We start from the raw sequence: 18172 nt of genomic DNA on the forward strand, positions 1-18172 counted from the left end.
AATTCCCTGGCAGGGAAAGACGTATGGGTGTTGACCTGGTACTAAGTAGGTGCCTGGATGATGGCCGGCTCTAGTGGGTGGCATCCTGGGGAAGGGGATCAAAAGAATCCCCAGAGGAAATAAGCCGAATATAGTGGCTTTACTGGGTTATCTTTTATCTTCTTCTTCAGCTGCGTCTACTTAGTTAAGAATTAAAACGATGTTGGATTTCTTTTTTCATATATATATGAAGCGCTAAACCCGTGTGGGAAGGGGGTACCGGGGTTCATTCAGTTCAAGAAGTGTTGTGTGTAGTCTTGATCCTCCGTCTATTATGGTGGCTCCGGTCTCTGAACAACCAGGCTGTTGGTGTAAGTACCAGGAAGCAATCAACTTTCCCCGGTCTTCTGGGAAAGTCTCTCTTCAGTCCCTCAACACCAAGAACTACACGATTTCTTGAAAGTTATTTCTTTGGAATATTATTATTATTGCTATCATCATTATTACCATTATTTATGTATTCGAAGACAAGCTCTGACCCTGCATGTATATTCATGATAATAACAAATAATAATAATAATAATAATAATAATTAATAATAATAATAATAATAATAATAATAATAATAATAATAATAATAATAATAATAATAATAATAATAATAATAATAAATTCATTTTAAGTCTGTCCGTAATGCTGTGCATAACCAGGGACTTTCTATAAGGTATGCTTGTAATGTCAACCATTCCTGAATCAACAGTAAATTGTACTTCTTAGGAATTAAGTTTTTCATTTATCCTCGTTGGTTTTTCGACGATAATGTAAGCCTCGGGCCGACCAGTGACCAGCAAGTTGCAAGTATCCTGAATTCAGAACGTAGCAGATACCTTTTTTTACGACCACCCCCGCCCTTTCTCTCTCTCTCTCTCTAATGCTCACTACCGTTTATTATCTTTACTTCCATGGGTAATTGCAGTCAGATGCTCAGTGAGAGATATAGAGCGCGAGGAAGCTTGTCTGACCTCCTCAAAGGGGGATGGGATGTCGCGCCAGATGCACGATACTGGCGGCGCTCTGTAGCGTGACAACGTATCTCCAGCGGCAATGGACTTATAATACCGTTATCCCAGCCACCGCTACACCTTCATGGCTGCGAGCTTCACTATCCCAGCCTCCGCTACACCATCTCTCAACCCCGCTACGCTCTCGCACACACACATACACTCCCTCCTCCCTCATTTTGCATCGCGGCTCCATGAGTTCGGTTTCCTTCCAACGTGTCGGTCTTACTCTTGAAATTCAGTGTAACTAATCTGATACGTTTTCAGATTGTGGATGTGGTCAGGATATTCTGCAGACCGCCTTGCGTTGCAAAATATAGCCATACATTTCGTATTGAACAAAAATTTGCTTGGAAACTCGAAAAGGTAATGTGAAATGTATTTTCGTGTTTACTCAATCTCCTTAAAGCTGTGGTAGACTCTGGAAACTTCCGTGAAGTACACAAACAAGTTGTTGTGGATTTTTTTTTTTTTTTTGTTAATCAGTGCCATTCTGAACTTCATCTATAAATATCCCAGTTGTATAAACGGTGAAAAACATGGAAAACAAACTGTTGGTGAAGACTGGAGGTCCACTACGGTGGTTCAGACGTGATTTGGTGATGATGGTCATCCTCTCCCTCGTCCCTACAACCTCCGCCACCTCCTCCTACAGTGTCGTCTCTACCCAGAATGACCCACGTCACCTGCCCATTTCCAACGTTATGTCGGTGGATGAAAATTCTTTATTAGATCTCAAACAGGACTGGGACCAATCTCAAAACTTCCAGGAAGATGACTACCTCCTACAGGAAGACAAGTATCCTTCTCGAGACTCCCAGGAAGGAGACAGCCTGGTGCAGGGGGATGAATATCCTTCTCAAGACCCCCGGGAAAGCGAATACTTCCCTCAGGATGAGGAGGATCCCTCTCAGGTCCTTCAGAAAGGAAACTACGTCATGAAGAATGATGAACATTCTCAGGACTCCCAAGAAGAGAAGGCCCTCTCTCAGGGCCCTCAGGACGAAGATTTCTTCAGGCAGGATGACGAAGACTTCCATCTGGCAGCCATAATCTGGCCGGAAGAAGAGTATCCTACCAGCGACTTCGAAGAGGCACTTCGAGCCACGTTTACCTCAGAAGACGACAACGAAGCGCCCTTCGAGAAGCTAGTGGGATTCCAACCTTCCAGTGACCTCGAAGACATTCTTCTAGACTTGATCACTTCGGGAGATGCAGACGAGGCGTCTTCTGAGAGCCTAGAAGGAGACTTGGAAGCCACAGCTGCACCAGCAGACACCACCAACACGCAGCAACTGCTCAAGGAAGATACAATTTTGCAGTCAATAAGAAGCAAAGTGCTTTATTACCTAGGTGAGTCTCCGCTATGATAATAATAATAACGATGATGATAATTAGTTATCAATAATGATAATAAAATTTGAGATTATGAATAACTATATTGGCACCATAAATTTTTAATAATAATTTCGTAATTCTCTATTAAATAATATGTGCATATGTCGTGTCGAATAGGTAAAATTGGTCAATTAGCAAGAACTCATTTAAAATTGTCCTTTCTAAAATTTTCTCTTCTACGTTTAAAGATATTTTTTATTTAAATTAATGTAAATATTAATAATTTTGTACCAAAAGAACCTTAGAAAACTTACCTAGCCTTATTATAACAAGCGCAATTTAATTTAGCCTAATCCAACTAAATATATATTAGATAAGTTTACAATAATTTAATAAAAGATAAACACAATGAAATATATTTTTTTTCATTAGGTTCAGAATGATTTTTGCGAAATTATTGCATACACAAATTTTCGCTTGCCTCATTCAGCAAGAAGATCGTTGTTATTTAAGCCAAAATCGCAAGTTTTGCCTATTGGGCACGAGACACACACACACACACACACACACACACACACACACACACACACACACACACACACACACACACACACACACACACACACACACACACACACACACACACACACACACACACACACAAATATATATATATATATATATATATATATATATATATATATATATATATATATATATATATATATATATAGATATATATATATATATATATATATATGCAAGACAAGCCATACACGAAATTATACACACCTCTCTGCACCTGTATGTGTATGTATATACGAAGATAAATACACCTGTGTATATATACTCATTTATACACCTCTGTACATACTACAAAGATATACGAGTATACATACCTCTGTCGTGTATACACAATGACTCATGCAGGAAGGCATGCCATTGTTTGCTTAACATACTTAAACTGTCAAGATCATTAACCCCATCCTCTGGACTCTGGTGAAGGTGGGTGATAATGGTACTACTTCGATAGAACGTTAAAATCACACTCATTCCCAACCCATATCATCCCTCCATCTCTTGTGTATGGGATAAGCTACGTTGAGAGATGGTCATTACCAGGGAACGTTAACTCAGGATCTGCTGGAGCGACATCTTTGAAGCTGCTGTGTAAGCTAATGAATCTTTATTAGCAGATTACTGGATGGTATCCTCATTTCTCTACTGAAGCCTCCCAGCTTAGACTGACACCATTGAAGCCTCACAGCTCAGACTGACACCACTAAAGCCTCACGGCTCAGACTGACACCACTGAAGCCTCCCAGCTCAGACTGACACCACTGAAATCTCCCAGCTCTGGAAGACACTACTGAAGTCTAATCTCCCAGCTCAGGCTGAACCTACTGAAATCTCCCAGCTCAAGCCGACACATTTCATCCCTTGATGCATAAAATTCATTGTGTGTGATGGAATATGACGCTGAAACATAGAGAGGTTTAGTTCCCACTATGTAACTATCATAAACGTTAGGTTAGTGGTCACGAGAGGTCACGCTACCTGTCCTGTGACTGTCACCTGGGGAATTAAAGACTAAAGGTTCCTTATTTCAGTGCTTTCCTATATCCTTTCTAAATCTAAACTTATCTAATTTGAATCCATTATCGCGGGTTCTCTCTTGGAGAGATATCCTCAAGACCTTACAATGTATGTACCGAGTTAGGTTACATTTGGGTGTGCATGCAGAAAGCCCCTAGTATGCAGAACATTTCGGTCGTGTTACAGTATCACCATCACTCGCTTCTGTAGTGTTTCAGAATCAGGGTTTGTGATGATGAAGGGGGAATATATACTGTCACCAACTCACCCTCTGTCTCGCCTGTACAGAAGATACAGTAGTAATAGTATAACCAGAGCTTTGGTAAGTTGGGGGATCAAGAAGGATAGGTAAGGATATCAGGAGTCTCGATTCTTCCCTGTGAGAAATGAATCAGTTTCCTTTCTGTGTTAAAAAACCGTGATAGAACTTTCCCACAACTAAGCCATTGCGCTACTATATAATAAGACAAGTCAATGAACTTAGAATCAGTTTCTTTCAGAGAATCACAAAACTGGTGATGATTAAGCCCGTGAGATCGAATGAAATACTCTGTTGAAACAACAGGTTTGAGAAAGGAAGACATATCCACATACTTTCCGCATAATGCTTGCTGATGGATAACACAATACAGAAATATAGGCTTCGAGTATGCACCATCCTCACAAGCTTTCGTGATTTGTCCAACCGTACCTTTCTTCACCCCAGACATGTTCTTTCCTCAGTTAATTGTCACTCATTGCAGTTTATTCCACTCCAGATTATATTCTAATAAATTTTTTTGCAATTCTTTGAAGATGTCTTTTCTGGTTCTTTACTGTGCATGCTATGCACTGACATTGTCGATGCCATGGATGAATATTATGAGTTGCGATGTGTCACATTATTCGATTCATCGAGTGCTAGAGAATAAAACTGAAAGTTTTCGGCTTTGTCTGCAGTTTGATGCATTATATTGCATTCTGTACAAGAATGGTATGCAATACCGACAAGATGATATTTAGATACATATGTGTCTAAATATCACATTGCTTCCTACATCCTCAGTTCTACAAGTAACAATATTTGGCGCAAAACTGAGGATTTTGAACAGATTTGTTTTTTCTGGGCATAACTCTCCCACTGCTTCAACTCTTTGATCAGATCTTCTCTTTTAACTAACACATAAACTACTTTGTAACTGCCTCGGGTTAAAGTTACATTTTCAGCTCTCTTCTGCGTAAGAAAAAACTTGCTGGGAAAGCAATCTGTGTTGCAATGATTCAGTTTTTTTTTCCGAACGCTGTGTTCCAGTGGACTGGGAATAACTCGGTTATGTTTGGTCTCACAGTGTCGACGTATATTGTACTTCTTCAGAACTACAACAGTTTCGTGTATACGACACACAAGCCTTCATCACCTGCTTGTACAAAGAAGTACTTTACGCTCCATTCTTCATTAAACAGCGGCACTCACTCTGCACTGTTCTTTTCCTTTTACCTCCATAACTTAGGGTTTATCTGAAAAATGAAAGATTAGAACTAAAATTTGAACACATTTTCAAGTGACTGAAGTGATTGAAAATGAGAGTTTATTAGTTTTACTATTTATAAATGTTTCAAGTTGCTGTGGGTCGCATAAAATCTTGTGGAAGAGCGCAGTCTGGAGACCCCTGGCGTATGATGGTGTGTGTGGTGTTGTGTCAAGCATTGTAAAGATGACTGTGAAGACTGTACCACCCGGCAGACACACGTGTATACAGGATACATACCTCCATGATACTGAATCAGTGGTAGGCGCATTTTATTACCTGGAGTTTACCTGGAGAGAGTTCCGGGGGTCAACGCCCCCGTGGCCCGGTCTTTGACCAGGCCTCATGGTGGACCAGAGCCTGATCAACCAGGCTGTTACTGCTGGAGGCACGCAATCCAACGTACGAGCCACGAAAGCAAAAGACTCGGCAGACGATGCAACATCCCCCCAATGAAAAGCAGGGGTGTCACTAGCACGTTAAGAGACAATACAATAAGTGTCAGGGGCCCGAGATTGTTCAACTGCCTCCCAGCATACATAAGGGGGATTACCAATAGACCCCTGGCAGTCTTCAAGCAGGCACTGGACAAGCACCTAAAGTCGGTACCTGACCAGCCGGGCTGTGGCTCGTACGTTGGATTGCGTGCAGCCAGCAGTAACAGCCTGGTTGATCAGGCTCTGATCCACCAGGAGGCCTGGTCACAGACCGGGCCGAGGGGGGCGTTGACCCCCGAAACTCTCTCCAGATAAACTCCAGGTAACAGCCCGGCTGGTCAGGTACCGACTTGAGGTGCTTGTCCAGTAGCTGATTGAAGACAGCCAGGGGTCTATTGATAATCCCCCTTATGTATGCTGGGAGGCAGTTGAACAATCTCGGGCCCCTGACACTTATTGTACTGTCTCTTAACGTGCTAGTGACACCCCTGCTTTCCATTGGGGGGATGTTGCATCGTTTGCCGAGTCTTTTACTTTCGTTGTGAGTGATTTTCGTGTGCAAGTTCGGTACTAGCCCCTCTAGGATTTTCCAGGTGTATATAACCATGTATCTCTCCCGCCTGCGTTCCAGGGAGTACAGGTTCAGGAACTTCAAGCGGTCCCAGTAATTGAGGTGTTTTGTTTTTAAGGGCAGAATGCAAAATATTTGAGCTAGCTGAAAGGCGTCTGCTGGAGCTGGTGGTCAGCTGATCTGATCCTGAGGTGTTGTCTTGCCATAGGTGGTTTTCAGACGCTACTTGGTTAGATGTATGGTATCATCAATAAGGATGGTATTATCTGTCTTAAACATAGATTGGCTCTGGTGGTACCCATTCTTCTATATCTTCAGGGAGACCATTCATAATCTTTGGTCTAAAAATCTATAACGCCATCCTGGTCTCTGGACACCTCTTACTGAAAAGCAGTTTGGTTTTAGGACCCACAGAGGAACCCAACACACCATCAATATCAGTGCCGTTGACAACCTGTGTAAACAAGGCAACCTTGCCCTGACTGTGACTCGGGATGTACACAAAGCATTTGACAGCCTATGACACGACGCCCTTATATTTAAACTTGCTGACTTTTCTTAGATTGATACAAAACTTCTTAACAAGTAGAAGCATCATCCCTACCTTCAACTGTCAGAAGGCAGTCATTCACACCAACAGCTGGAGTGCCACAAGGATCATGCTTGAGTCCCATTCTCTTCATTATATATGTAAATCACCTTCCCCAACCTGACAGTTGAAGGTAGGGATGATGCTTCTACTTGTTAAGAAGTTTTGTATCAATCTAAGAAAAGTCAGCAAGTTTAAATATAAGGGCGTCGTGTCATAGGCTGTCAAATCATACATAATAATCATACAGAATGTAATTGTCACATTGAATGTAACTGCCATACAGAATAAGGCTGCAGTACGCCGGAAATATGCCCTATTTTTGTCCACAAAGCCCTATAGAGCCCTTATAGTGGGAGTGACGTGATGCTAAAGGGCTCATCGTCCTAGAAAATTGAACTGCACCTCTTCTTCCTCGGATTAAACCTAATTCTCTTCGAACATAATAACAACAAAACAATAACGACAATAATAATAATTTTTATTATTATTTCCAGAGCGCGAGGGACAGCACTTAGGTAGAGAGTACAACAACATGAACCTGCCTTCCGTAGAGGTGGCCCTACTCTCCCTCGCCTTCCTCACTTTCGTTGTATTCATCGTTGACCTGGTCCAGGTACGTTCTGATGAACCCTCGTCCATAACTGAACAACGCACGGAGAGGCCTTCGAAGTACGTGTTATTTATTTTTTATGTACATTTTCCATCGCATTTACAGGGAAAACTTACATTATATAAGAGAAGCTCCATAAGAGAGAAAACTGTGATATATGTATATATATATATAAATTATTTGTATTACCCTCCCTCCCCAGGACCTGCTGACTGGCAGCAGCAGCAGCGGGCGCAAGCGTGCTGCTGACGACGCTGACGACAGCTTGGCTGATCTGATTGTGCTGACGCTGTCGTCGCTTGACACCGTCTCCTACGGCAGGGAACACCCGGACTGTGGCAGGAAGCTGCTGTGTCACCTCAACCGCTCTGGCTGGCACAGTGGAGTCCTCGGAACCGCCTCCAACTACTTCGTCAGGTGTGTGTTCTGGAGTTTTTTTGTGGAGTCACCCAGGGGAGAGATAAAAAGGTGGGAGAGACATGATATGAGAGGTATGAGAGAAAAGGAGAAGTGAGGGAAACATGGAGAGGCAAGAGAAAGGGCTCGATACGGCGTACACTGTCAGTGGCCCTATAAACCCCAGCAGAAGAAGAGACGTAAACAGGTGATAAATGAAGACAGTTTAAGATAGCTGAGTAGAGAGATTGATGTTGATGTTATACCATTTTAATGTTCAGAGATGTTGATAAATGGTTTAGAGAACCGATAAGTTCATAAATTAGACACATGTGCAAAGCTTTGGTATTTCTACTATGGGAACGTTTCGCCACACAGCGGCTTCCTCAGTCCAATACAGAGAAGAATGGCTGAAGATCGGGAGTTTGAGGTAATCAGTCCCTCAGCCTGGAGACTCCAGGCTGAGGGACCGATTAAATCAAACTCCTTCCGATCTTCACCATTCTTCTGTGTATCGGACTGAGAAAGCCACTTTGTAGCGAAACGTCTCCACACTGAAGATACCCAAGTGTTGCATACATAGCTGATTATCAATATAGAGATGTATGATCCATTTTTCCCCATAAAGATATGTGCAGATCCACCCACTCCCCATCACGTATTGACTCATCCCTCCCCCCTTCCCCGTGGACACGTCCCGGCTGACCCCGTGCTCTGCTCCCCAGCCTGGTGTTGACAGTGTTCTCGCCAGCCTCAGACTTCCAAAGGTACGTGGACGCCGCCGACTATGGTCGCCAGAACGACGAGTGTGCTGACCGCTATTCTTCCTGCCCGTCCGTCCTGGGTGACCTGCTGCCCTCTACCCCGTGATCTGCTGCCCTCTACCCTGTGATCTGCTGCCCTCTACCCTGTGATCTGCTGCCCTCTACCCCGTGATCTGCTGCCCTCTACCCTGTGATCTGCTGCCCTCTACCCTGTGATCTGCTGCCCTCTACCCCGTGATCTGCTGCCCTCTACCCTGTGATCTGTTGCCCTCTACCTCGTGATCTGCTGCCCTCTACCCTGTGATCTGCTGCCCTCTACCCCGTGATCTGCTGCCCTCTACCCTGTGATCTGCTGCCCTCTACCTCGTGATCTGCTGCCCTCTACCCCGTGATCTGCTGTCCCCCTGACCACCACCACTCCTGCCCGTCCGTCCTGGGTGACCTGCTGCATTCCACCCCGTGACCTGACCCTTCTGACCACTACTCATCCTTCCCCTTCATCCATGCAGCAACAGAGGTTGACACTCTCACTAAAACGGTAGTCGTTCTCACTACAAGAACGGCAGTCATTCTCACTACAAGAACAGCAGTCGTTCTCACTACAAGAACGGCAGTCATTCTCACTACAAGAACGGCAGTCGTTCTCAATACATCAACACCTAAGCGATATGACTAGACTAACCATTACACTAGTCATGCATTTAACTAAACTAACTTCGAATGACTGATGGTTAGGTATGCTTGTTATTGACGTGTGTGACTCGCCTAGTTGTGATTGCAGGGGTCGAGTTACAGCTCTTGGCCCCGTGTGTGTGTGCTTTGTAATGTTTATACTAAGTACGTGAAGATATTTACTTGCGTACGTTGATGTACATATATATTTTAACTTATTTATAAGTAGTGTAATTATGTTTGCGTGTGTGTGTTGATCTCACCAACTAACAGCATCCTTGATGCACAGTGTGACTCTGTAATACACACTAAATGTAAGGCCTTAGTACACGCCTGGTGTAATACCACACAGGGTATTCATGAGTCACCTAGTGTGATCCCTCAGTGTAATCCTTCACTGCCGCCTAGTGTGATCCCTCAGTGTATCCTTCAGTACCGCCTAGTGTAATTCCTCAGTACCGCCTAGCGTCATCCATCTCTACCGCCTAGTGTGATCCCTCAGTATAATGCCTCAGTAACGCCTAGTGTGATCCCTCAGTATAATGCCTCAGTAACACCTAGTGTGATCCCTCAGTATAATGCCTTAGTAACGCCTAGTGTGATCCCTCAGTATAATGCCTCAGTAACACCTAGTGTGATCCCTCAGTATAATGCCTTAGTAACGCCTAGTGTGATCCCTCAGTATAATGCCTCAGTAACGCCTAGTGTGATCCCTCAGTATAATGCCTTAGTAACACCTAATGTGATCCCTCAGTATAATGCCTTAGTAACGCCTAGTGTGATCCTCAGTATAATGCCTTAGTAACGCCTAGTGTGATCCCTCAGCATAATGCCTCAGTAACACCTAGTGTGATCCCTCAGTATAATGCCTTAGTAACGCCTAGTGTGATCCCTCAGTATAATGCCTTAGTAACGCCTAGTGTGATCCCTCAGTATAATGCCTCAGTAACGCCTAGTGTGATCCCTCAGTATAATGCCTTAGTAACACCTAGTGTGATCCCTCAGTATAATGCCTTAGTAACGCCTAGTGTGATCCCTCAGTATAATGCCTCAGTAACGCCTAGTGTGATCCCTCAGTATAATGCCTTAGTAACGCCTAGTGTGATCCCTCAGTATAATGCCTCAGTAACACCTAGTGTGATCCCTCAGTATAATGCCTTAGTAACGCCTAGTGTGATCCCTCAGTATAATGCCTCAGTAACACCTAGTGTGATCCCTCAGTATAATGCCTTAGTAACGCCTAGTGTGATCCCTCAGTATAATGCCTCAGTAACGCCTAGTGTGATCCCTCAGTATAATGCCTTAGTAACACCTAGTGTGATCCCTCAGTATAATGCCTTAGTAACGCCTAGTGTGATCCTCAGTATAATGCCTTAGTAACGCCTAGTGTGATCCCTCAGCATAATGCCTCAGTAACACCTAGTGTGATCCCTCAGTATAATGCCTTAGTAACGCCTAGTGTGATCCCTCAGTATAATGCCTTAGTAACGCCTAGTGTGATCCCTCAGTATAATGCCTCAGTAACGCCTAGTGTGATCCCTCAGTATAATGCCTTAGTAACACCTAGTGTGATCCCTCAGTATAATGCCTTAGTAACGCCTAGTGTGATCCCTCAGTATAATGCCTCAGTAACGCCTAGTGTGATCCCTCAGTATAATGCCTTAGTAACGCCTAGTGTGATCCCTCAGTATAATGCCTCAGTAACACCTAGTGTGATCCCTCAGTATAATGCCTTAGTAACGCCTAGTGTGATCCCTCAGTATAATGCCTCAGTAACGCCTAGTGTGATCCCTCAGTATAATGCCTTAGTAACGCCTAGTGTGATCCCTCAGTATAATGCCTCAGTAACGCCTAGTGTGATCCCTCAGTATAATGCCTTAGTAACGCCTAGTGTGATCCCTCAGTATAATGCCTCAGTAACGCCTAGTGTGATCCCTCAGTATAATGCCTTAGTAACGCCTAGTGTGATCCCTCAGTATAATGCCTCAGTAACACCTAGTGTGATCCCTCAGTATAATGCCTTAGTAACGCCTAGTGTGATCCCTCAGTATAATGCCTCAGTAACACCTAGTGTGATCCCTCAGTATAATGCCTTAGTAACACCTAGTGTGATCCCTCAGTATAATGCCTCAGTAACGCCTAGTGTGATCCCTCAGTATAATGCCTCAGTAACGCCTAGTGTGATCCCTCAGTATAATGCCTCAGTAACGCCTAGTGTGATCCCTCAGTATAATGCCTTAGTAACGCCTAGTGTGATCCCTCAATATAATGCCTCAGTAACGCCTAGTGTGATCCCTCAGTATAATGCCTTAGTAACGCCTAGTGTGATCCCTCAGTATAATGCCTTAGTAACGCCTAGTGTGATCCCTCAGTATAATGCCTTAGTAACGCCTAGTGTGATCACTCAGTATAATGCCTCAGTAACACCTAGTGTGATCCCTCAGTATAATGCCTTAGTAACGCCTAGTGTGATCCCTCAGTATAATGCCTCAGTAACACCTAGTGTGATCCCTCAGTATAATGCCTCAGTAACGCCTAGTGTGATCCCTCAGTATAATGCCTTAGTAACACCTAGTGTGATCCCTCAGTATAATGCCTCAGTAACACCTAGTGTGATCCCTCAGTATAATGCCTTAGTAACACCTAGTGTGATCCCTCAGTATAATGCCTCAGTAACACCTAGTGTGATCCCTCAGTATAATGCCTTAGTAACACCTAGTGTGATCCCTCAGTATAATGCCTCAATAACACCTAGTGTGATCCCTCAGTATAATGCCTCAGTAACGCCTAGTGTGATCCCTCAGTATAATGCCTCAGTAACACCTAGTGTGATCCCTCAGTATAATGCCTTAGTAACACCTAGTGTGATCCCTCAGTATAATGCCTCAGTAACACCTAGTGTGATCCCTCAGTATAATGCCTCAGTAACGCCTAGTGTGATCCCTCAGTATAATGCCTCAGTAACACCTAGTGTGATCCCTCAGTATAATGCCTCAGTAACACCTAGTGTGATCCCTCAGTATAATGCCTCAGTAACACCTAGTGTGATCCCTCAGTATAATGCCTCAGTAACACCTAGTGTGATCCCTCAGTATAATGCCTCAGTAACACCTAGTGTGATCCCTCAGTATAATGCCTCAGTAACGCCTAGTGTGATCCCTCAGTATAATGCCTCAGTAACACCTAGTGTGATCCCTCAGTATAATCTTCAGTACACAGTGTAAACTCACACGCTATAAGACCTCATTTACACACAAATTAAATAAATATATTTAATGTATGAAGACTTCAATAAAATATAACCATAACTGTTTATATTGTCCTGCCTCGCCACAAGATGTTACCATGGTAACAACTGTGTTACGAGTCTCACAATGGTACATTTGGAGGCTCCGAGATATTAGGTTAAGTCAGGTAATATTTGTCAGAAAACAGGACAAGTGTTTCCTAATGTGGGTCTTTGTCAGGTGACCCACAGCTGGAGCTTTTGGTCATCTGACAGAGGCCTTCCACTGGCTATTTTTTTTTTTTTATTCACCGGTATTCTCCCGGCCCGGGTCTTTTCCAAGTAGTGGTGACCCGGCCTTGGCTCCCTATCTGGGGAGTGTCTCGAGACTTAAGTCTACCATGGGAGGAGGTACAAGTACCCCCTCATCTTTGGGACCAACTGTCCCCAGGCTTAGCCACATTCCCCGCCCTCACGGGGCTCGTAGGGAGAAGCTAGGCCTCTGGTCTGCCATCTGCCCCGCCCCAAAGGGGCTCGTGGGGATGGCAGTCTTGTGAGCTGCAGGTGGTAGCAAGCTCAGGCCTCTTGTGTACTCCACTGGCTACAAAAACAATACTAGGATACCTACATGCATACACAAAAAATATGCTAAAAAATATATATATGCTAAAATACAAAACTGTTAACATAGATTTAAAATGTACAGAAGTACACAAAAAGTATTTTTATATTTCTAAATAACCATAAAAAATAAAAGTCGATTTGCATTCACGAAATTTATATAAACTCAAACATGTCTGAAAAAACTGACAAAATAAACAATAATGTGTATACAAACATATAAATCAGCATATATTTTACACATACAGATTCTGTATGTTCTGGTGAGTATATTTCTTTTGATGTGTAGGTGTATATATACATCCCAACCTGTTCACCTAGCAGTAAGTAGGTACCCGGGTGTTAGTCGACTGGTGTGGGGTCGCATCCTGGGGGGACAAAATTAACCCAAGTTGAGGGAAATGCTCTGCATAACACAGGGCTTTCTATATAGTATGTCACTGATGTCTGCTGTGGTCTGTATAAGTTGTGTCATGTAGAAATAAACGTTATTATTATTATTATTATTATTATTAGAATTATTATTTAACCTGTCCATAGTTGGGATTAAAAAAACTGACTGATGACGAGCAGGTATATATATTTCTCAGTGTATATACACTGAGGCGTATATTTCTCATTATATATACACTGAAATAATTGTTTTTGTGTATGCCTCAGTATATATACCTTGTATATAACTCTGTATATATACTAAGGTATTCCTGTATATGCACAGACATATATATATTTCAACAAATATAATGATGTATCTTATGAACCGAGAGATGTATATCTCAGAGTATACAGAGAGGTATGCATTTATCGGTGTATATTTCACGCTGCCTTTTTCAGTATATATACCTTCAGAGTTTACATTATATTTCATGATCCTCGTGCAGTGGATAGGTTTCAAACCTAACCACGTCACAGAAGATGACACAGTTAACGGCATTCGTATATTTATATAAAATAACACCAATCTATAATGGCTAGTTAATATATTCTATAAAAAACAGTTGAATACTCGTGAGAAAAATATTTTATATCAGTTTATGCTCACTTATAAGTACATGTGAAGGAAAAAAACATTTGTAGGGTTTAATACTATTTTTGTTTTATTGGGGAAACAAGAGGTAAACCAGTGTGGGTTTTATGACTGGCGGCAGCTGACCACTGTGTATGTATACTATATATATATTGGTCAATATACTATATATACTGGTCAATATACCAGATTTACTGGTCTGTATACTTAGATTAATAACAACACTGTGACTAGTCAAGGAGTCGAACCCATGCTGCTTCGGGACTAGTTGCAGTGTTGTTGTGGAAAATACATCCCCCCAGTACCAACAATACCACCAGTCCGATAACATTCTTCTTTGAAAATATACAGGGTCTAAAGCCAGCAACAAACAACAAAATACCTTTCATCCGTGGACTGCTTGCAGAGGCAAAGGCAATGTTCGCGGCTTTCACTGAGACCCACATAAAGGATCACTTGGACAACGAAATATGGATCCCAGGTTACAACCTATACAGATGTGACAGAGTGAACAGGCAAAAGAGGGGGGGGGGTTGGCCTGTATATTGCAGAGTCACTTGTTTGCACAGAACTGCTAAATGCCTCAGATGATGTAGTGGAAGTTTTAGCAGTAAAGGTCGAGAACCAAAACCTAGTCATTGTGGTAGTCTACAAGCCTCCGGATGCAACATCCCAGCAATTCCAGGAACAGCTGTTAAAAATTGACCACTGTCTGGAAAATCTTCCAGCTCCTGCACCCAAAATCTTGCTCCTGGGGGATTTCAACTTAAGGCACCTAAAATGGAGGAATATAGCAAATAATATTGTTGCAGTAATAACACCAGGAGGCAGCTCTGATGAAAACTCACACTCACACGAGCTTTTAAATCTCTGCACAAAATTCAATTTAAACCAGCAAATAATAGAGCCTACTAGACTGGAGAATACACTAGACCTCATCTTCACTAACAATGATGATCTGATAAGAAATGTCACCATATCAAAAACAATATACTCAGATCACAACATAATTGAGGTTCAGACATGTATGCGTGGAGCCCCTGACCGACATAATGAGACTAGTCACGAGGGAGCATTCACCAAATTCAACTTCAATAACAAAAACATAAAGTGGGACCAAGTAAACCAAGTCCTAACCGATATAAGCTGGGAAGATATACTCAGCAACACAGACCCCAACGTATGCCTAGAACAGATTAACCTGGTGGCACTCGATGTATGCACAAGGCTTATTCCTCTAAGAAAAAGGAGGAGTAGATGTAAAATAGAAAGAGACAGGCGCTCCCTTTACAGGCGACGGAAAAGAATAACAGAGCGGCTAAAAGAGGTCAATATATCTGAAATGCGTAGGGAGACACTGGTCAGAGAAATAGCAAGCATCGAACTTAAGCTAAAGGAAGAACTAAAAGCCATAAATGAAATCGAAAGAAACCCAAAGTATTTCTTCTCCTATGCCAAATCAAAGTCGAGAACAACATCCAGTATTGGGCCCCTACTTAAACAAGATGGGTCCTACACAGATGACAGCAAGGAAATGAGTGAGCTACTCAAGTCCCAATATGACTCAGTTTTTAGCAAGCCGCTAACCAGACTGAGAGTCGAAGATCAAAACGAATTTTTTATGAGAGAGCCACAAAATTTGGTTAACACAAGCCTATCCAATGTTATCCTGACGCCAAATAAGAGAGAGATTTCGTTCGGATTTTTAACCCCGGGGGGTTAGCCACCCAGGATAACCCAAGAAAGTCAGTGCGTCATCGAGGACTGTCTAACTTATTTCCATTGGGGTCCTTAATCTTGTCCCCCAGGATGCGACCCACACCAGTCGACTAACACCCAGGTACCTATTTGCTGCTAGGTGAACAGGACAACAGGTGTAAGGAAACGTGTCGAATGTTTCCACCCGCCGGGAATCGAACCCGGGCCCTCCGAGTGTGAAGCGGGAGCTTTAGCCACCAGGCCACCGGGCCACTTCGAACTTCGACTTCGAACAGGCGATAAATGACATGCCCATGCACTCTGCCCCAGGGACAGACTCATGGAACTCCGTGTTCATCAAGAACTGCAAGAAGCCCCTATCACGAGCCTTTTCCATCCTATGGAGAGGGAGCATGGACACGGGGGTCGTCCCACAGTTACTAAAAACAACAGACGTAGCCCCACTCCACAAAGGGGGCAGTAAAGCAACAGCAAAGAACTACAGACCGATAGCACTAACATCCCATATCATAAAAATCTTTGAAAGGGTCCTAAGAAGCAAGATCACCACCCATCTAGAGACCCATCAGTTACACAACCCAGGGCAACATGGGTTTAGAACAGGTCGCTCCTGTCTGTCTCAACTATTGGATCACTACGACAAGGTCCTAAATGCACTAGAAGATAAAAAGAATGCAGATGTAATATATACAGACTTTGCAAAAGCCTTCGACAAGTGTGACCATGGCGTAATAGCGCACAAAATGCGTGCTAAAGGGATAACAGGAAAAGTCAGTCGATGGATCTATAATTTCCTCACTAACAGAACACAGAGAGTAGTCGTCAACAGAGTAAAGTCCGAGGCAGCTACGGTGAAAAGCTCTGTTCCACAAGGCACCGTACTCGCTCCCATCTTGTTCCTCATCCTCATATCTGACATAGACAAGGATGTCAGCCACAGCACCGTGTCTTCCTTTGCAGATGACACCCGAATCTGCATGACAGTGTCTTCCATTGCAGACACTGCAAGGCTCCAGGCGGACATCAACCAAATCTTTCAGTGGGCTGCAGAAAACAATATGAAGTTCAACGATGAGAAATTTCAATTACTCAGATATGGTAAACACGAGGAAATTAAATCTTCATCAGAGTAAAAAACAAATTCTGGCCACAAAATAGAGCGAAACACCAACGTCAAAGACCTGAGAGTGATTATGTCGGAGGATCTCACCTTCAAGGACCATAACATTGTATCAATCGCATCTGCTAGAAAAATGACAGGATGGATAATGAGAACCTTCAAAACTAGGGAGGCCAAGCCCATGATGACACTCTTCAGGTCACTTGTTCTATCTAGGCTGGAATATTGCTGCACACTAACAGCACCTTTCAAGGCAGGTGAAATTGCTGACCTAGAAAATGTACAGAGAACCTTCACGGCGCACATAACGGAGATAAAACACCTCAGTTACTGGGAGCGCTTGAGGTTCCTGAACCTGTATTCCCTGGAACGCAGGCGGGAGAGATACATGATTATATACACCTGGAAAATCCTAGAGGGACTAGTACCGAACTTGCACACGAAAATCACTCACTACGAAAGCAAAAGACTTGGCAGACGATGCAACATCCCCCCAATGAAAAGCAGGGGTATCACTAGCACGTTAAGAGACCATACAATAAGTGTCAGGGGCCCGAGACTGTTCAACTGCCTCCCAGCATACATAAGGGGGATTACCAACAGACCCCTGGCAGTCTTCAAGCTGGCACTGGACAAGCACCTAAAGTCGGTTCCTGACCAGCCGGGCTGTGGCTTGTACGTTGGTTTGTGTGCAGCCAGCAGCAACAGCCTGGTTGATCAGGCTCTGATCCACCAGGAGGCCTGGTCACAGACCGGGCCGCGGGGGCGTTGACCCCCGGAACTCTCTCCAGGTAAACTCCAAGTGAACTGTATATATTTTCCAGAAATACGGTAATTTATAGGTAAATAGATGCCCTATATTGTATTTTTAAAAGAAGTATGTTATCGAAAATGGGAAACCTGCGGCTGTGGAGGGGACTCGCCATCTTGGTTTT

At 43.3% G+C, this 18172-nt stretch overlaps 1 protein-coding gene across 1 annotated transcript; it reads left to right on the forward strand.

The window, feature by feature from the left end:
• Positions 1-680: 680 nt before the first annotated feature.
• Positions 681-10107, forward strand: LOC128692850 (uncharacterized). The gene is made up of 4 exons (XM_053782177.2): positions 681-2393; positions 7577-7695; positions 7895-8109; positions 8814-10107. Exons 1-4 carry the CDS (start codon positions 1580-1582, stop codon positions 8956-8958), a joined length of 1293 nt encoding a protein of 430 aa, XP_053638152.2. The 5' UTR covers positions 681-1579; the 3' UTR covers positions 8959-10107.
• The last annotated feature ends 8065 nt before the right edge of the window (positions 10108-18172 follow it).

This window comes from Cherax quadricarinatus, chromosome 38 (genome assembly GCF_038502225.1).
Source record: "Cherax quadricarinatus isolate ZL_2023a chromosome 38, ASM3850222v1, whole genome shotgun sequence".
Taxonomy (NCBI): Eukaryota; Metazoa; Arthropoda; class Malacostraca; order Decapoda; family Parastacidae; genus Cherax; species Cherax quadricarinatus.

Excerpts from the sequence above, each read along its gene's own strand:
- LOC128692850 (XM_053782177.2), top strand. The coding sequence starts at position 1,580 with ATGGAAAACAAACTGTTGGTGAAGACTGGAGGTCCACTACGGTGGTTC. Across the intron at positions 2,394-7,576 it reads CAAAGTGCTTTATTACCTAG|AGCGCGAGGGACAGCACTTA; the intron begins GTGAGTCTCCGC and ends TATTATTTCCAG. Across the intron at positions 7,696-7,894 it reads TCATCGTTGACCTGGTCCAG|GACCTGCTGACTGGCAGCAG; the intron begins GTACGTTCTGAT and ends CTCCCTCCCCAG.